The 20,690-nt window shown below is 37.8% G+C and overlaps 1 protein-coding gene across 2 annotated transcripts in view; it reads right to left on the bottom strand.

Annotated features, from left to right (window-relative positions):
- ctnnal1 (catenin alpha-like 1) overlaps positions 1-8,872 on the bottom strand; it is an 81,002-nt gene extending 72,130 nt beyond the window's left edge. Inside the window, exon 1 of one of the 2 annotated variants that reach the window (XM_015372383.1) lies at positions 8,490-8,872. In XM_015372383.1, the coding sequence (XP_015227869.1) occupies positions 8,490-8,585 (96 nt within the window). In that variant the 5' untranslated portion in view covers positions 8,586-8,872. The remainder of the gene's footprint in view (positions 1-8,489) is intronic. The other variant, XM_015372382.1, reaches the window with a different exon arrangement.
- Positions 8,873-20,690: the final 11,818 nt, after the last annotated feature.

The following is a 20,690-nucleotide window of genomic DNA, read 5'->3' as shown; positions in this document are numbered from 1 at the left end:
GGTACCGATATAAAAACTTGGCATTAATTTCGATATCTAATATTAATATTGCAATTATGATTGACAACTGATATTTTCCAATAAAATAAATTTTCCTACCATTTAACACCATTTTGAAATTGCTTCCCTGATTCAGTTAACAATCCACATTCTTGAGCTGCAGCAATCACCATCACATGACCAAACAAATGCAACATGGTCAATCCCCTCCTGAAACAAAAACAGTAACTACATGGAAATAAAGAATAATCGTTGATATCGGCTCAGTTGCATTCATAAGACCAAAACCGATATGCTTAAAAAAAGTCAATATTAATGACGATATAAACAGCAAATTAAATAATACAGTTATTGGAAAGCAATTCTCAAACAATATCTAAAAAGTTCTAATGAAAAAGTAGGTTTGAATAAGAAAATTTTTAGTTACTCTTTAATGTGCAAAATGTAAAAGGAGTTCAACTGGTATTAGTGTTTTTAGAAGGAAATGTAGAGGCTTCAACAGAGTTAATTTTTTATTATGTAAGTCACAGACATACATACAGTCCTTACACATCTTCTTTTTAATCAATGGACCATTTAATGCTTAACTTCCAATTAACCTTTGGTTGAGTGAAAAAAATACAGCTGAAGTTTGTGAGAACAATAGAAATGTAATAAAAAATATTTTTCTTTTCACCCGCAGTCCTCTTCAGCAGATCAGAAAGTAATACTGCATGTGTTACCGAAACCCCAGAAGCATGATAAAGTCGATGCTAACAGACTTGGACAAGTAACGGATTTTCCCGGCCCAATTATGACAGCAAATCTCTGAGCTTATTTCTGAAGAAAAATGATGGAGACAAGAGGACTGTGTAACCACAAGGCTTAGTCGTCACACTTATTTAAATGTGCGCTGAACTGATCAAAGCCTTAGATATCACTCCACAGCTACTTTCCCACAAACTTTTTTTTTATACATATATAATGCCCATGAACGACACCTTTGCATGACGACCACCGTGTCTGCAACCAGGCTAGGCTGCAGGGTTTTTATAAGGAAAACACATCTCAGTTATAAAAGGTGAGAACAAAGCTGGTAGTTCACCAACCATCACATGAAAACAGAGGTCAGGTCTCAAGGAAAAACACACCACATTACTGCTAATTGCTTTCCAGCGTTGTTATAGACCACATCACAGGGAGGACACACACACACACAGAGAAAACTGCAGACACGCTTGTTTCCTTTCCCTTCTCTCTGTGTGATGCTCACTGCATTTCTGACCACCACCGGAGCAATTCTTTGGTTTCATCGCAGCCCTCAAAAGCAAATCCGTGGTAAAAAAAAAAAGGGAAGGAAAGCAATTCTGGAAGAACAACTTTTTTATCTGTACAGCAGTTTTGATAACTGCGTGAGAAGAAATCCCGTCTTGAAAAGAATTTAAGTGACAATATCTTTTAAATTACAGAAAAGCGCCCAGGTGGTCTATTGAAAAAAACGAAACAAAAAAAAAAAAAAATACTGGAAACTAAGACTAAAAAGAAAACTTTGCAAATGACAATGACATGCAGCACCCTTCCCTAAAATGCACAAACTACGAATCAGTATGACAGGTGAACATGTAGGCATGAAAAGAAAAACGTGGGTGGGACAGCATGCAGTTAGTGTGTATGTGAGAAAAGTGCAAGGCAGGGACACTCCCAGGCCTGTAATTACAGCCTGGTGGGAGTGAAGCTGATAACTGAAGCCTGGGCACACCAACAAGACAGGGAGGGGAGAGGATTCTTTCTTCTTACTAGTTATTCATTGACATATATGTTGCACAAACAGACAAACTCAAAAAGATATAGCATTGGTATTTCTATATGTATAGTTACATTTAAAGCACGACATGTAGGCTATGTTTTCTAAATGTAGTCGAAACAATTTGTGCCTGGGGTTGGGCACTATCTGAATTGTAATGATTCCTGTTCCCAGTGATTCTGAATTCTGACTGGAAAAGCCAATCATGGTTTTAAATGAGCAACTAAAGCAGAATTCTTGGATAGACTGAACTTCTCTAGGATTTCTTTTCACATGAATTTTTTTTTTTTTTTTTACCATTTTTACTCTGTGTATTTAGTAGGGCTATTGTACACTAGTATAAAAAAAATTAAATCTAAGAACTTTTTTTCTTTTTTTTTTACAGGGGTAGATTTTCCCAAGAGAGCTTTATTTTTAAACACCTAATTAAACCCATTTAAACACATCCAGTGTCTGATGTGGTAAGTGCTTAATCAGGTCGCTGAGCTCCTACTAATTGTAAGCTGCAAAAGTTTTGGTTTAAAACACATTTTACACATTCGATTTTAAGATGCTACTATAACTTAACATTGATGTCCACTGATGTGCTATGTTGTTTTTTTTTTTTTGGGGGGGGGGCTCTTTTTTTCTTTTATATTTTTTCTAAATCAAAAAAGAAAAAAACGGAAATGAAAAAAAAGGAGAAAAAAATGCTATATTTGTGTCATAAATTCATCTGCTCTAGCAACAGTATTGCAGCAACCCCAATTATTTCATCCATCCATCCATTTTCTGACACGCTTAACCCCAAGTGGGGTCATGAGGGGTGCTGGTGCCTCCTCCACCAGCTGTCTACGGGCGAGAGGCGGGGTACAACCTGGACAGGTCGCCAGTCCATCGCAGACCAATTATTTCAGTCATCATAAAAAGTACTTCTCTGCAACCTATAGTAATGGGTTAAATTTTAAATAAGAAAGGTTCAAAGAAATTTCTGGTCCAGTAGACGAAGTTCTTTGCATTTTAATCCAAAAGGGGTTTGACTACTACTTAACTGTATTGCAAGTGTTGAGCTACACTGACAGATTATTTCTTTTATTAAAGTTAAGCCAAACTTTTGATCGCAGCAACAAACTGTCCATGGTTGTACCCAGTGGTGTAGTCTATGTGATACGCGGGTATACGCCGTATACCCACTAGAAAAGCTTGTGAATTTCCGTATAACCACTTAAAAGTGCCCAATGCAGCAGGCGCAGCAGGAGCAGCGAGTTTAAATGCAAAGTCAATGGTTGACGCGCGTCTGTGGGCCAGAGGCTGCTGTTGAATGGGATTCCTACTGACAGCGCACCGCCGGGATGGGGGGGGGTCTGAGCGGCTCCGACAGAAATAATATTGCAAGGCAGGATGGTAATCTGAAAGAACTGACTGCACTGATGAAGTTTTCAGGTGGATTTTCCCACTTAAAAACAAATTAAAACTACTTTATTCCCACTGATCACAGCAAATATAGCTGCAAGGCAAAGAAAGGATAGAGCAGGGAGCCTGAAAACCTTAAACCACTGATCACTTGCATGCAAACCATTCCATGTAGCACAGCTGAGTGTGAAAGAGGGTTCAGCTTAATAAACAATATCTGTACAGATAAAAGATCTTCTCTGTTGTTGTCAAATATAAGTAATCACATGATGATCAGTATAAATGGGTCTCCTGTTAATCTTCTTGAACGTAGGAAGTATGTTACAACATGGTTAAGAAACCACCGCTCTGCAACAGAAACAAGAAGACAAGTGAAACATAAGGAGCCTCAAAACAAACATGTCTGGAACATTTTATAGACACAGTTTTAACCTGCATAATACTTCTGTACTTACATGTAGTACTTGATACTTAAGCATGTTTTGTTGTACTGTTTTATAGATTCTACGTCTTTTCAATATAAAGCCAACTGTAGTACAGTTTGTTGTTCATTGATTCAAATGTAAGCAACAGAGAAATGAAGCAATGTTAAATATGCTTAAAAAAAAAAATGGTCAATTACATTGCACTTACTGGCGTGCTTATTTCTAAGCACAGTATACCCACTACAATAATGTAGATTACACCACTGGTTGTACCTACACTTCTTTTTCATATTCCATCTACTCCTTCTTCTTCTGGGCAGAGCATTTGGTGTTTTAACATGACGCCGACCGTTAAAGGTGGACGGGGGCCAAATATCACAGAATGGGGTGCAGCACAGTTAACCCTTCAGCTTTTGACTGACAGAGGACAAAAGTTGTTCATTTTGTTTTTCCGACAAGTCATCAACATTTTCATCTAGTCTTAGTTTAGACAAGGTAAACTCACTGTCTCATCATTTTTAAGTTACCTAAGAGCAATATTTATTTTGTCATCGTCTCGATATTGTTGTGTAAAAAAGCTTTGTCAACGAAATGCTTTCATCACCTTCATAGCTGACCCAAACAACACAGAACCAAAGGGAAAGCAGATGGATGTAAAGAACAGCAACTGATGCCATACCTAGAACAATAGGTAACAATTTTGAAGTTAATAGTATTTAGAAAAAGGTGCTTTTTTTCCGCAATTCAAACCTTGTTGCTATGGGGACATGTCGCACAATGAGAACAGAAAAAGAAAATTAGGAAGATTGTCCTTGAGGCCCACTATTCACCAGAAGATATGCTGAATGCCATTGCAGGATAAATTGCATTCCTATTTGCTGCATTCAGTTGAGCTAGTTTGTCTTAGGAAGAAGGGGTTTACACTCCTGTATAACCTCATAGCAGGCTTCATGATAAATGTTCTTTACCAGTAACTTCATTAATAAATTTTCCAGGATCGTCACTTAATTCCCCAGTCTCAAATCCTTTTACTATTCTTTTACATGTTCTCGTGAAAGACTGCAGGTCTGAAGCAAAGTCTGAAAGTTCTCCCTGTTAACAGATGTGCTTTTCTGATAACCAGCCCATCCATTCAGCACTAGATGACCTTATCTCTCAAATGAGCCAGTGCAATGAGAGGGAGGAAGCTATTTGGCAAAGGAGGGGGGTGGAATGACAGGCTCATGGACACTGCTTGCATGCCCACCATTCTTCAGTTCACTCTGTATAGCCAACAGTGAGGTGCCTCTCTTTCTCTTCCATGTCTTTCACCGAGAACAACAGCACTTTTACATGCCTCTGTCCCTTTAGTTTGCCGCATTATAAAAGGACTTAAGCATTTTAAGGAATTAGGGCGCTCTTTTCATCTTCATGAAATGCAGTTGTTCTCAGGCTTGGTTTGGTTATAAAATGAATTAAAATAAGTGTTACTTGTTCCAATGTCATACAATTCTATAATTTAGAAAGAACAAAAGTGAAAAAAGTCTGTAGGGATCATATAGGGTGTATTTGACCAAAGAGATTTCAGTTTGTAATCAGGACTGGCGATAAAGCCATAATTATTTAGATGTCATTTAGCATAAATCAAGAACGGGATATCACAAAGGCAGAACTTACAACCCAAAAGAGGTCAAGAACAGATACGGGTTCTGCCATCTTACATAATCAATTCAGTTTAGTTCACCAAAGTTTTTTTTTACATTCATACCAATCGAATACCATCTTTAAACGTTTATGTAGAACTACTTCATAAAATTTTAAACCACCATCCAAATGCAAAGCTAGTCATACAACTGATCACTGTTCATTAAACAAGGAACTACAGCAAGGCATGTAGTGCATTAGCGTTATGATGTGTTCAAAACCCAAATGTGATTCAAGTTGTTTTTGACGCCGTTTTTGGTTGCTGCCGCTTGCTTGACATTTCAACAGAAATTTGCATGGTGGATAAAAAATGCTCCAGTCCTTTCACTTCACTGCCTCAGCACATAGAATGATCTTCTACCCGATCGTTTCAACTAAGCATGGCTTCATTCATTATGAAAAGTTGAATAGCAGCTCAGACATCGAAGTTCCTGGATCCACCAGCGCCTCCAGAGTGGGAGTGTAGGAAAAAAATCGATTTGGATTTTTGGGTGCAGATATAATTTTGATTTTTCAGCTTAAATATTGCTTCTTTTTTTTTCTACTTTTTTCCCTAAAGCAATTGGGGGAAAATGCTACTTTTGAACTGCCGATCCGTTAGATGGAGCCATGAAGCCCTTTTGCTGTTCAGGTGCAGTCACAATATGATGCAATATATTGTGATATTGCAATATTGCTAATATATCGTGTCTTAACCCAAGTATCGTGATGCGTATCGTATTGCAACACCCTTGCCAACACTCACCCCTAATCCAGAGATGCTCCAAATTCAGGTAGAGACCAGGAGGTACAACTGGATCACTGTCGCTTCCTGTGATATTTCCATCTTAGCAGGACCCAAAGCTGTTATGCGTCTTTGAGGGAGGATCGCCTGAACAACAGTTATAAGTGTACTACTTTCCTGGAGCTCAGACAGGAGCAGCCAGAGAGTAAAATGAGAGGCAATGCACAAAGAGAACCCAAGAGGTGGCCGGCAGTACCCTGGAGCTAAGGGAAGACAGCATGACAGCACACCGAACCATCGCACAGAAAGACCAACTGAGGTTATGGTGGGACCAGTTCTAAGTGGGTGTCTCTACACTCTCACTTTACTGTAATCATCCACAGTCATTTGCATCACTGTGCTCAGAAACATGCCTCTACACAGTGATAACACGTAAATGAATTGCTCCAGTTGCAATGTAAAACCAAAGTGTCTGATACAAAATCAATTACTAGAAATGCAAATATTTTACAGATGTTTAGTTGATTAATTTAATAACTAATAGTTTTTTTTGTAAAGGTTGAGTTATAGTTGGGCTATGGGGTGTCACATGGCACTGCGCTAGCCAGCACGCAAGCCTGAACAAGTGTTATAGATGTTCATACTGATACTGATAGCAGTGGAAACGTAAAAACAGAAAGAAGAAAAGGTAACCGTAAGCATGCTTACATGATCAAAAACATTGCTTCTCTTCAACCTGGTTTCATACTAAAAGGACGAATAAAAAAAGCTACCAAAACATTAAACATTAATATGTATAATTTAATTATCGTATTAGCCATATAAATTGCATGTATGTTTCTCCCCTATTTTCTTGATGAAGTGATTCTTTTGTGTGTGAAATCTTTGCACCCCATTGATTCTAAATGAAGTGAGGAAAGTTACTTTTGGCAAATTTTACTGGATGAATGAATTGTCTCAGAAATTATTCGGATAAATGCTAATATTGTCATTCATTTTAAATCCAAAGTGTTCCCACCCTTCAGCTCTTGCATTTGACTTTGGGACCAAATCTTTTCCTGCTTTTTTAAATCTTGACTGGTTTGCTACTCCTCAGTCACATGGCTCTCATGCTACACTCACTGCTAGAAGAAAACAAAAGGGGAGCGGTGGGTGTGACCTTTATCATTCAGAGTCTTTAGCAGAAAGGGAGGAGACATAAGGAAAACAAACAAGCATGCAACAGAAACTTCTGACCTCATCAGATTAATTGATTTATTAATTGTGACAGGCCTAGGTGCATGACTATGCTTTGCGAGACTTGCTTCAATATTGATGTGCAAACCCATGCAGCCTGTTCAAGCATAAAGGTATATTAAATAACCTACATTTGCAAACAAGACAACAGCATTAAAAGATTCTGGCATTCTTTGGACTGAGTATTGAGATAGAAGAACACCTTCAATTTGACATGTGAGCATCATGAACTACTTTTAACCTTTCAACTCAACCTATCTACTAATTCCAGTAGATATTCAGATTAATTAAAATTATTCTTAGCAATAAGGGCACGAAAACCACGAATAAACTGAACTGATATTGAGTTTGGTCAGTTTGTGTATAAAACTTAAAAATGACAGTGGATTATTGTTATGGAGGATATTATTATAATTTATTAGTTAAGTCATTTCAGAGCAAAGAAAATAATTTTTTGTATTATAATAGAAAAAATCTTTAACCAGCATAGGTCCTGTTTGATTTGCAGGAAAGAGAAGTGGGGAAATGCAGCTTCTCTTCTCTAGGAGGAAGCAGGGAGGGGAAAGAAATCATAGACTTCCTAGAGACACTATATACTGACAATATAAAGATAAGTATCTAAGGTGTGTTACATAAGCAGGAAATATTTAGTGGCACTGTAGATGCATTAATCATTAACTCAGGGACCTGGGTTCCAGACAAATACAAAAGACTTGCTGGTGAGAGAGAGTGGAGGCTTTAGGTGGGTTTTTTTAATTTCTTGTGTTTATTGTTAAACAAAACACGTGCTCTGAGAAGTGGGAATCACAGCCCTGCTCTGCACCAGGAACTTCTGGGAAAACTCCGCAGGACTTTGGCATGAACTCAAAAAACAAAAAAACAATAATAACCCTTTTATGGAGGTTTTTGAATGCTTTGTTACTGATTTTGTAGTTCTTTTTTAACCAAGGCTCTGCTTTAAATGCAACATATATTATCCCTGAGTTTCTAATAAAGTTTAAAAAAAATTGACCAAATTGATTACAAATGGTTTAGTTGTTGACAGATAAGAATAGCCCATATATTCTTATGTTTGGTAATTACAGTGTTATAACAAGTACTACTTTGAAATCTGTGAGCTTTGTATAATATTTACACCAGAAAGGGAAAAAAAAAACACGCAGTCTGAACAACAAACAGGTAAACACAAGAGTTGGCCTTTCAGCACAGCTCTGGGAAAAGTTACCAAGCTTCCCAAAACACTCACCTGCGACACCAAGGGAATAAGCGTCTGCTCCACGGAGCGAGTTTTGATCTCCAGGCCGGAATCAAAGTTACTGCTGCCGCACGGAGATGAAGCCATTCCCGCCGAGCTTTTCTTCTTTCTCTCCCCCTTCTCTCTCTCTCCCCCTCTGGCTCGCTAACACTCAATCACGACGCACGGAAAGGACACTAAATGAGTTCCCTCTTTCTTTTTCTCTCTGCTGTTTAAAGCAGCTGCAAACTGCCTGCCGGAGAACTCGAGATATAAACACCGAGGTTATTTTTTGTTCACACTGTCGGTAATTGAGCGGTTCTCCTGACGCGCACGCTGTTTTTAATCCCCCTCCGGTGGTTGCGCCGCTGCGCCCGCTAATGTCCGTGTAGTTTAGTGCGTTACGGCAGGGAGCGGACTGCAGCACACCACTGTGGGCAGCCACATTCACACAGAGGCGCGCATTGATTTATACCCTCTAACTTCAGATTATTCACATTAATCATGCTTTTTTTCTCTTCAGACGTGCTTACATAACCAAGAAACAAACAGCATATCATTTATTTTAAGTTCAGTGTTAAATGATCTAAATATTTTCCAAGTTTAAAATTCCAAATATACTTTATGAATACAAAAAAAATTCACCTATCCTAAGGCAAGGCAAGGCAAGGTAAATTTATTTGTATAGCACAATTTAGTACAAAGACAATGCAAAGTGCTTTAAAAGATTAAAATATAGGAAAATAAAACAGAATCAAAGCAAGTAGGGGAAAAAAAGCTACTTCCAGACAATTTTCTAATTAATTCTCATAGTTTTAGGCTAAAAGTGGAATTTGAATGTTAGACATAAGCAGTAGGCGTGGGTAATTTAGATATATGTGCATGTTTCAAATATTTATTTTTATTTTTAGCGATTTTGTGGACCTCTCCTAAAGCTCTGTTTTGATGCAAAAAATCACTACTGTCTGCAAAGGGTAAAAAAATAAATACATAATTTCTCCCTATCAGCTGCAACAATTAAATACTGCTGTGAGAAACCCCTCATACACTGTAAAATTCAATTAGTCATAATTACTTTGAAAAGGATGCAAACTGGTTGCACTTAAAACAAAAAAAAGTATAGAGAACTATGTGTTTTAAGTTGTACTAACTATTGCATCCTTTGTAGAGTAGACTTGCATATATGTTTAAGCCACTAAAACAATCATGTAATGTGAACTTGATAACTTACTTTAGATTCACTTTTGACTTAGTAAAAAATACTCACGATTATAAATTTAATTTACTAATTTACTGCAAGTGAAATTTCTCAGTTTAGTCCATATAACTTTCTTATAACAGATGAGCTCATTCAGTATGTATAAGTTTAAAGCAGGAGTGTGACTTAAATGCTTCGTCCCAATGTGGAAAAACATCTCCTGCTTGACTTCAAAGTGAAGAAGCTGGGATTCCTGATGCTTATTGCTGCATTTTCAAGAGTGCAACACAATGAAAAAGAAGCTTTCCAAGAAAAGTTTGTTGGTAGATGAGTCTGAAGTATTTGTCCTTTTGCTAAAATCCTCCCCTAGCACACAAATCTGAACTAGCTCCCTAAGAAACATACCTACATATGCGATAGGGATTGATTGTTGAGGATGTGAACAGAGAAACTGCCCCACGCATGTTATCTTGCGGGATTATTTTGTGTCTCTATAGTGACTTTTTTCATGTATTTAAATTACAGTGACTAAACGGAAAAATCATTAAGACATTCAGCATTTCTAATCAATTCATGCCTATAGAATATATTCCTTACGGTACATTCAAATGGATATTGCCTTTAATTTACTCTGATTCCTTGATGTTTTTTTCTGATTTGGCCAAAATCTTATCCAGATAATCATTTATGGAGCGAAACATAAAATACAAATAATTTTTAGCATCACAAAGGGCTTCTAAATTCTAACATTGTGTAGGTCTAAAATAAATGCACCACTTTGGACACTTTCTAAGTTAAAAGGCTGTGCAAATCCTATTTATTCAAATCTTAGTTTTAGATTTGACCACATAGCAAAGGAGAAACAACCAACACACTTAGATGCCATTCCTTCCCAGATAGAGCTCTGATTTCAGTGAAAAATCTTTTGTTTTATGAAGTTTTTTGACTTGAGATACAGTTCGTTTACCACCAGAACAGCGTGGAAGTTAGAGACATGACACTTGACTTGTTTTAATCTCTGAAGTTTTAATGAGAATTCTGTTGTTTCAGTATTTGATGCGTTTGCTTACATCTTCTGCTTGATGCATCAGCAGTTTTCTGCTTGTATATATCAAAGAGTCAAAGGTTTGACTGCGGTTTGATGTGAATAACTCTGTTTATTACTTAGATCTCTTAAAAATATTTTGTACCTCACCTGTCATTCCTTAATATCCATCCATCCATCCATCCAGTATACCCCCATTGTCTTCTGCTATTATGGTTGCGTGGTTAAGGTAACAATGCCAGGAGCAAAATCTCTTTTCCAATGAAATAATCTGCAGAAGGTATTTATAATAAATAGTCCTTTCAATGGGTTCTGGATTTACTGTGGTGTCTTCAATGAGGAAGTTTCTTATTCGAGTTTCCAAACTAAGACTAAAGGGTAAATAAAGAACTTTGCTTTTTGCTTCAGCTGTTCTTCGTTTCAACAGACAACAGCAGCACCCACATTGCTGCATACAGGGCTGTGCTGTTAATACATCTTCCTTTTCTTCCTACTGTAGTATAACTTATCAGTAAGATAGGATGATACCTGAACTATTCCACTTAGGCCACTGATCAAAGATTTGATGGCAGAATAATTGGAAAAGTTATGCATTATCAAGAGACCTCCCCACCACCCCCCAATAATTTCATTATCTATCTTTGTGGCCATATGACTCCATTACAGTTGTGTTTAGGCTGAAGACATACACAACAAAGCTTTTGATTCCAACTGATTTACCTCTTATCTTCTTTTGTGTCACCATTGACATGTATTCATGGCATGAATTAGTTTAACCTTTTTCCAACTTTACAAGCAAAGTCACTGGGTGACAGCTTGTGAGTAATATTCCAATGTGCAAACACAGCAGATGGCAAAGAGCACATATGGTTTGAAAGCACTACGAGACTGCGCCTGGTGGTATCCTTTGCTGCCCAGCTTATAGAGGTGGGCTTATGTGTCAGTAGTGAGACGCAGTCATCACGTCATTCTCGGACCAAACCAGTATTTATGTAAAACCACACACTTAAGCTGTAGTTTAACCATGTTTACAGTGGTTTCACTCCAGTAATACAAAGATGTTTGCACACATACAGTGCATTATCATAAAGGTATGTAAGCAATTCAGTGAACAAGGGTGTGCTTAGTTGTGATGAATGACTCTACTACGACTACTTCTAGATGATATCTGGGTGTTTTTTTTTATTATCTACGCTCAGACTCTGTACCAAATGATAAGCTGATAGCAAACCTAACTTTAGCTACTTCAGCTGCGCTGTATTAACTTGTGCTGGCATGAGTGGCTCTGGTCAGAGTAGATAAGTAGAAGTGGTAGACTGATAAGAAATGTGATGATTCTTGAACACTGCTGCAGAAAATAGTTTACTTAAGTACCTGGCAAGCTTCTTCTGCAGCCTCAGACTCGCGGTGTTTTCATTGGAGGAAACAGACTTGTTTTTCTTATGAGTGTCTAATTCACTCTGCAGTTTACAACATTTGCTCCTCAGTCTGTAATCTGCTGTAGGCACTCAGTATTTCGAATGTTTACCTCAAACTCCACAGAAGCGCGCCAGTCCCTTCTCTGTATTCTCATCCACACAGTCCAAGGGTATTACTCATTAAGTAAGAGCTGCTTATGCATGATGTGACTGTGTTGCTAACAGCTGCTACAGTCTCTTTCTTTCTGTGTGCTTAGAAGTGCTGACTTCCTCTTCTCTATTGATCATCCCTTTTTTTGTACCACTCCTGGGATGGGAGCTGCTGCGCCTAAGGAGATAGTTATTTTGAATATTTGGAGATGTGAATTAAGTCCTCCTCAGTTCCATATTGGATAGGCAGATTAAAATTTGGAATACAAAATGGCACACTTTAAGTAGCTGAAATCTGAGAGAAAAATAGAGCAGTCTATTAAATTGGATTTTAATGTGCATACAGATTAGATTTTCAGCCAAAAGATTGGGATGAATGTTATTAAAAATGCTTTATATGAACTGTTCCCTATCTAGGGGATACATTAAACAACTTCCCATATAAAATGATCAGAGTTGGGTAAATTTGTTTAAGATTTGATCTAATGAGTAGAATCACAATTATACAACTGACTAATATAGTTACAAATGATGAAACTAATATTTGATTTCTTTGGCCTTCAACAAGCCTCTCGCATGATTTTCCATAAAGAAATGAGGGAGTTTGTCGGAGCTGTTGGGACTTTGGAAATATGATTGTTTGCTGTTTGCTGGTGTATCCATTCCAACAACAGTTTTCAGTGTTTTTCAGATTCTTGGAATATGACCAAGTTTAAATTGGCCATATTTCAACCATCTGTTGTTTTAAGGAACATGTTAAGAAACTGAGAGTTGTCAAAATCTTTATTTTTCATCCATCCAATGAAAATAAGTAGCATTGTCAGGAAAACAGTCCTCGATCATGATGCTGCTTCTACCATGTTTAACAGTGGATAACATTTTCTTAGAATTTAAATGCCTCAATTTGAATCCTTCAAATATGTCACTTATTAATGTGGTAAAACTGCTTCATCTTTGTCTTACCATAAATCACTTCTCCAAAAGCCACATGTTTTTAGCTTATAGGCAACAACAAATTGTAGCAGTGTTTTTTTTCTTGGTTAAAGCTTTTTGAATCCATGGGGATATAAATCTTCCCTGACTGTGGAGGTTAACACTGGTATCTTTCACTTCATGAAAAGCGATAGATTTGGTCCAGGCTTCTAAGTTCCAAACTTCTTCTACCTGGGAGTGGTTTCATTTGATGGATGATGATGATGATTTGGCAGATAATAAAAGCTTCAAAAAAGAGACATTTTGAGCTGACTAGGCACTTCATTAGTATGTTTAGAGGTGTGAAAGGGTGGCTTGCAAACATAGGAAAATTGTATCAAGTGGCAGGCATGGATGTGATTGCATCATGCTGATGGTGTAAACATAACATAAAAAAGAAAAAAATGAAATGATGCTTTCTCCAAATTTTCAAACATCAATTAAAATTGGCTACTGGATGAAACTTAGACACAACTTGGTGTTATAAACCGGCAACAAAGCCGAACACAATTTGAAACTAATGCTAGAAGGAATATAACAGGTCAAGATTTATTTCTGGAGTTATTCAACCCTTATTATTTGCACTGTATTCATTATTATTTGCACCTGTATGTAAAAAATAAAGTTATGTGCCATATGACCATTGTGCCGTTGTTGGGAGCTGGAGAAGTTCCATCTTTCTCCAGCAGAGTCCGCCATGGATCCTCCTGAGCTGAGCCTTTGACACACCTGAGGCGCATCTCATCATCAGAGGATCCACAGTATATAACCTGCCTTCAGACCTAGCCTCGACGCCGCAGTGTTAAATCCAGTTTGGTTAGCAGCTGAGCCTAGCATCTTCTGAGAACCTTTGTTGCCCTTGAATCCAGATTGGATTCTAATCCTTTTTGTCTCTGCTTTCAGGAATCCTGTTTTTCTCCTGTGAGCTCTGAAAGAGCTTAACCTGCCGAGCCTGCCCTCTGAGCCAAACCTGAAGATTCTTCTCTGGATTCCCATGCAGCTCTGGACTAAGAGCTGGAAACCCAAAGCCAAGGTCTGCCCTCACGCTAGAAGTAAGACGCTGAAGCAGTTATCGGACTCTGCTGAACTAAACAATCTCTGGACCCAACAGTTCCTCTCTCAAAGCCTAAACCGGACTTCTCAAGGTATAAACCTGAAACTCTCAAACTCAAACTAAACTGATTCCAAGCTAACTGAACTGTCTCCCATACAGACTCCAGTGAACCAGCCCCCAGGCCTGAACCAGTACCTGTGTTATTTCCATGTGCTTGTGAACAATAAACTTGTTAAACTTTTCTTCAGCCTCCGTGGTGTTCTGCATCTTTGGCCTTTTAGTAACCCATCATGACAGCCGTAGAAAAAAAGATCTCTTGAAGTTCAAAATTAACTTGACATATATGACTGATTTGTAATGACTCAGAACAGAGGGACCCAGTATTAAGGCAAGCAGACAGTGGGATAACTTAAAAGGCATTTATTAAAGCAGCGACAAACAGTTTGCTGATCTGCAGCAGCGACCAGGGTGTCTGAGGCACGTAACTCTGGCAAAAGGAAACACAGGTTAGTGACCACGAAAACGGGTGATCGGAATGTGTGGTTAACTAACCAGGTTTAGAGTTTTTTCCGTGCCCAGAGAGCGAGATAGATACCAAACGGTCAGCTGACAAGACGCAGCGCTTGCCACATATGACGGAGGAAGGCAGGATAACCCAGAGGGCGAAATCAAGAGGCAGATCCAGGTTCAGTCCACAGTAGAATCCAACAGAATCCGAAGACAGGTCAGGCAAATAGATCAGAACAGAGATAGGCAGGCTCAGAGGTCCGAAGACAGAAATGGGTCAGGAATAGGCAATCAGAACACTATCAGTAACGCTAGAAAACTTTGACAACTCAAGATTAATCTGGCACTGATGGCTGGTAGTGAGTAGTTTAAATAGATAAAAGCTGGATATGATAAACAGCAATAAGAAAATCGGGCAGAATGGGACAGGTGAATGAAATGAGCAATCAATCCAGTTATCAGTGCCAAGATCATGGCATGATTTATGGATGAAAAAAATCTCTAAAAGTGAACATAAGGAGTTTCTTCACAAATATCTATGCAAAATGTAGGTCTGTATTTTATTATTTCAGTGATGTCCATGTAGAGTGCATGTTCACCCCAGGGAGAGACTGTATACGGGATCTTTTGATCAGTTTAATTTATTTACACAACTCGGAATAGGTCTCTGTGTTTCTTACACACAGAGTCCTTGTCTGAGACCTGCAGCTGAACTCTCTCTCTTTGCACGATACAGTGACCACAGGAAACACACTTTGGAAGAGTGGAGTTCAAAATGAGGTGAGGTGTCACAAGTTGGACATTCATTTTCCTTAACAGTGCTTTTACTTGCTGATCTTGAACTACCGTATAATCATACATTTTCAGACATTTTCATATAAAACAAATTATCTAAAAGCATTTATTTACCAAAGTAGCTGAGTTGCACCCTAAATGGTGTGTGTCTTTACATATTGGCTACATTGTGACCTTATGTGAAAATTATTCTCATTTAAACCTAATATTTAACTTCTAGTATCATGTATGTGTGAGATTGGTAATAAGTCTTTTATATCAAAGTAACAGAATGTTGTTCCACATTTCTTTGCATCATTGATTTTACTCAGGCATAAATGGACTGATAAAGTGGACCATTCTATAAGTAAAATGGGAGGCAGATCATTTAGGTATCAGGCTCCTCTCTTGTGGGACCAACTACATTTCATGACTCTGCACTTTTTGGTTCTTCTTAAGTTTTCTTTTTGAGTTTTCAGTTATACTTTTCATTCTTTTCTTGCTGTGTTTTGTAGTTTATTGGGTTCATTTCCATTTTGTGTTATTGTAGTTGTTTTCAGTTATATTTTTTTGTGCTTTTGTATTGACCCTTGAGCATGCTCTGTCCAGTCCAGTGACCCCTAATCATGCTCTGTGCCGTCCAGAGACCCCTGAGCCTCATGATGGATCAAGTTATGAAAAAGAGCACTGCAGGAGCTCTAAGAAGGAGAAAGCTCCAAGGCCCCTCAGCAGACGCTCCACACCTCTTCTTCGGTCCAAGCTGTGCTGCCTCCACCAAGTTTCAGTGCTGCACTCGGCGGCCCCCAAGGTTCCAGTGCCACAGTCGATGGCCCCCAAGGTATCAGTGCCGCAGTCGCTGGCCCCCAAGGTATTAGTGCCGCAGTTGGTGGCCCCCAAGATTCCAGTGCCGCAGTCGGCAGGTGATGGAGGTGATGTTTGGCCTCTATTTAAGGCCTTAGTGATGATGGTGCCTAGCAAGTGGAAAGAGTCCTCATGGCTGACTGGAGAGTCACACTGGATATTGATTATGGGTGCATTTATAAAGGTCCAACAATAGACACCTAAGGAACACCATGTAAGAAATTACATTTTAGAGAAGATGCATCAATACAACTGACTGATCAGTTGGGTAACAAATATTATTTCAGAACTGATTCTTTAAGTTCAGAATAAGAAACAGAATTGCTCATTTATACTGAAAGCAGCATTGAGATGAATACAGTGAAAATGAAAACAAACCTAAGGCAGCAGTGTTGTCAAGGATAAGCCATCTCTCAGTCCTTTTTAGCTGTCGTCTTATCAAATAGGCTCTTATGAGAGCAAGGACAATTTAATTACACCTGAACAAAACTGACTGTGGCAAAGTGCAAGGCAGACACCCAGCCTAGAGATCATACAATTCTCTTTATCTGCATTTCTTTTTTTAGGTAATCACATCTAATATAGACTCATTAGGACTCAGACTTCATTTTTGTGACAGCTGCTCTCAGTTTAAAATAGCAGATATAAACATGATTGAACATGTGAAAATGTTAGTGGTAAGACTCATATATTCAAGGGATAATACCAGGCCATAAACTAATTTAATAATTTACTTACTTTTGCGTAGAACTTATGAGTTGTACTTGCCAGGGATGTAAACATACAGAGCAACTGAGAACTTTCTTTGTATAAGCCTGCCAACTGATGTTGATTAAATATTTTGTGCTGGATATTTAAAGAGGCACTATCACCACGGAATGAGGGTATGTTGACCAAACATCACAGACGAAAGCCCATCCTTTTACTCTTTTTTTCCTGGCACTAAAAACAGAGGTAGGATTTTCCCACCAAAAAACAAAACAAAACCCTCCTCTTCTCCTGCAGCGACTTGTTACATGTGATCAAATGAATCCTCTGTTACATAAACAGCTACAGATGAAGAACGCAGCACTTGACACAGGAACAGCATAGAGCATGGGTCCTTCCCAAATCTTGTTTCCCCTGAGAATGAGGGAAAAGGGAAAATGGCATGGCAAACAGAGGCTATTTTCTACCCCGGAGGTGATGACAGCCAGCCTGTTTTGGTTTTGTAACGCAGATATGCACTGCAAGTCAGCACGGTCAGAAGTGAGCCAGAAAAAGGCTCAGTCACACATCCTCTGCTCCCCCATTTTCTCCTCATTTTTCTTCTCTCTGTCTGTGTATGTCTGTCATATTCCTTTGTTCAGGGCTTTACAGTTACAAATAATGCATCAAATGTGACATGTTGATCTATGAAATTCAAAATTTATGATTTCTTCTTTATAGTGATTACATTTCCGATTATGCATTGTTTTTTCAGTATAACAGGATGCTTTGCTGGCAGCTAGATCAGCTATGATCAGTCACCCTCAATCAAGTCTGGGAGTGGGAGTAACACGCTCTGACAACGCTGTGTGTATGTATATAACCTTGGTTCTTGATGGAATATTTTTTACATAAGGGAAACAGGGAACTTTACCATCCATTTCAGAATTTACTAGTATTTAACTGCTTTACTTTTTATCTCTACTTCTTTTTTCCTCTTCCTTCTAGAACAACCTCAAAAGAATCCTGTTATTATGAACTTTACTTTAAATTGATTAAATTATTAATGCATTGTTGTTGCTTTTATGGTTTTAGGGAACATTCTCTATGTAAATTGAAGTTAACAAATATTAATCAGCTCTATCATTTTTTTTTTATTAAGAAAGGAACAAACCCATATCTAATGCAGCAATAACTCACCTGGTGAAATCACGATGACTTGAAAATTAATTAAGATACAATTTTCAGTTTTTAGACAATAACTTGTGATTTCTTACAAACTTTGAAGAACTGATATTTTACGTAAGTAGCTCAAACCCGCATGACTTTTTTTTTTAGTTTTGTGATTATTTTGTGCCCCCTAATGGACTTTACTAGACAGTGCAGCTCACTGTCAACACTATTACCATTCTATAAACATGGGAATGAATCTCAATTAAATAGAACATAATTAAAAAGTTAATTCAAATCTTTTGTTATGGCTAATCTTTGACCTACAACAATCATTGGGATGGCTGTCAGCTTGACATTTCTCCAATCAGCAGCCACTGATTCGAGGAGGGTTGGGCCACAAAAGGTCATTGCTACAGAAGCTCGCTGTTCACAGACTGGTGTATGCAAGCATATTTATTTAACGCTAAGGCAGGAAAAAAAAACACACAAACAACATGGAGCGGCACAACCATGATGAGAGGGACAGAGAGCAGACTGTGTTCAGATTCCACACATTAATTCATTAAAGAATCAAACATTTTTCTTTTTCATGTCCAATTGGTCAGAGGGAAAAGTGAAGAGGCAAAAAAATATATATATCCACATTATTGTATGTCGTGTGTGATGTTTTTAAACTCTGTTATTGTTCGGGAAACCACATCATCTGCTGGTTTTAGTGAACCTTCATTTAGAAAACCCAAGGTCAACATACATCCTTCAGGAAATTTTAACTAGAAGCGGTATTGAACTTGGTGCTCAATACCTTTATGAGTCTCTCACCCTGAGCTGTACAGCTGCAAGCAACGTTTTTCCTACTTTGTATACTCCCTTTGTTATATTACCAACCAAACTTTAGCTTTAACAGACTAGATGAATTATAATGCAGCAAATTCACATCTATCATGTTTTAGTTAACTTTGTAATAAAGTTTTTTTTTTTTTTTATCTGCTCTATACATCTCTGTAAGCTGTTTTTTTAAACACTATTTGTCTAAAAAGACAACATCTCTGAATCTAAACACTTTACTCTGGCTTTATTCTGCTGCCAGCATGCTACCTCACACCTTTAATACAAGCCTAAGGACTGAAACAGAAGCTTTGTTTATTCTTTTACACAAAGACTGTACCAGGTTTTTTTTTAAGAAGAATTTATATACACTAAAATAGTCCCCTTTTTTTTTTTTTTATAAAAAAAAAAACATTGACCAGGCAGTGTTTAATAATCATGCACTGTTCAAAAGCAAAATAAAAAATCAACAACTGATACTCTGCTTCCAGCAGAAGAAACATTTTATGCTGAAAATCATTTTAAAGATAAAATACCAGCAGCTGTGTTTGCCAGAATTTTACTGTAGTAAATACAGCTGTAGTGTACAAGACATAACGGTATAATATTTTACAAATTACTACCTAAACGCCTCAGAACAGTAGCCTGTTTATGGAAGATGATTATAGAACCCATATAGGACTATATATTGTAAGCACGCATAATAAGTCTACATCAGTTAAAAGCACATAAAAACTGTAAAATGCAGTACAGATTTATTTTTTAATTCAAACTGAAGAAGATCAAAGTCTAAAACACAAAAGCATAATTTAGCTGTTATATGTAGGTTATATTGGTCTGTATCCATATGTTCTGTTTTAATGCATGGTAAGTAAATAATATGAGCCAATTAATTTTTCATATAGTACCAGCATGAATTTAAAACTACTTTCACCCGTGCTTTTAAGTTCTGTCCATGACTTCATGGCACAGAATAATGTCTTAGTCCTTCCCTTGAGCAGGCAGAAATGGTGGGCACCAAATACTTTCTTTTCTTACATAGCCTAGATTGATTCATTTTCTTCTCTTGTGTTTCCCTTTTTGCATTTCATTTTCTCTAGTAAAGAGGGAAGGATAGGGGAGCGGGATCCTGGTGGACTGGGACACAGCTTGTCTTTTATTGGTCAACATAGTGGAGCTTCAAAAATATACAGGCTTTGCGTCCTGTGGATTATCTCATTGGTGTTCCTATGCTCTGGGGGTGTGGCCACAATTTCAACTGTTAAAGGGGCACAGTTAAATTAAGATTTAGATTTAACATGATCTGTACATAATACATAATGATTACCTGCCATTCTGAAACTCCACTCCTCCTTGATGCCTTTTCCTCTCCCTCTCTGTGAGCCGAGACATGATTTCCATCCTCCTGTTGGATATCATCTACTATTATCAAATACTCACTTACCTCTTTTCCATAGGACTTGGTGAATCAAGGGTACCAGTCCAGATTCTGTTTATAATGGTATTCATCTCTATACTTATTCAGTAGAAACCCATGTCCTGTATTTAT

Source organism: Cyprinodon variegatus, unplaced genomic scaffold, assembly GCF_000732505.1.
Source record: "Cyprinodon variegatus isolate N-32 unplaced genomic scaffold, C_variegatus-1.0 Scaffold71, whole genome shotgun sequence".
Taxonomy (NCBI): Eukaryota; Metazoa; Chordata; class Actinopteri; order Cyprinodontiformes; family Cyprinodontidae; genus Cyprinodon; species Cyprinodon variegatus.
This window is presented reverse-complemented; position numbering and strand designations above follow the sequence as displayed.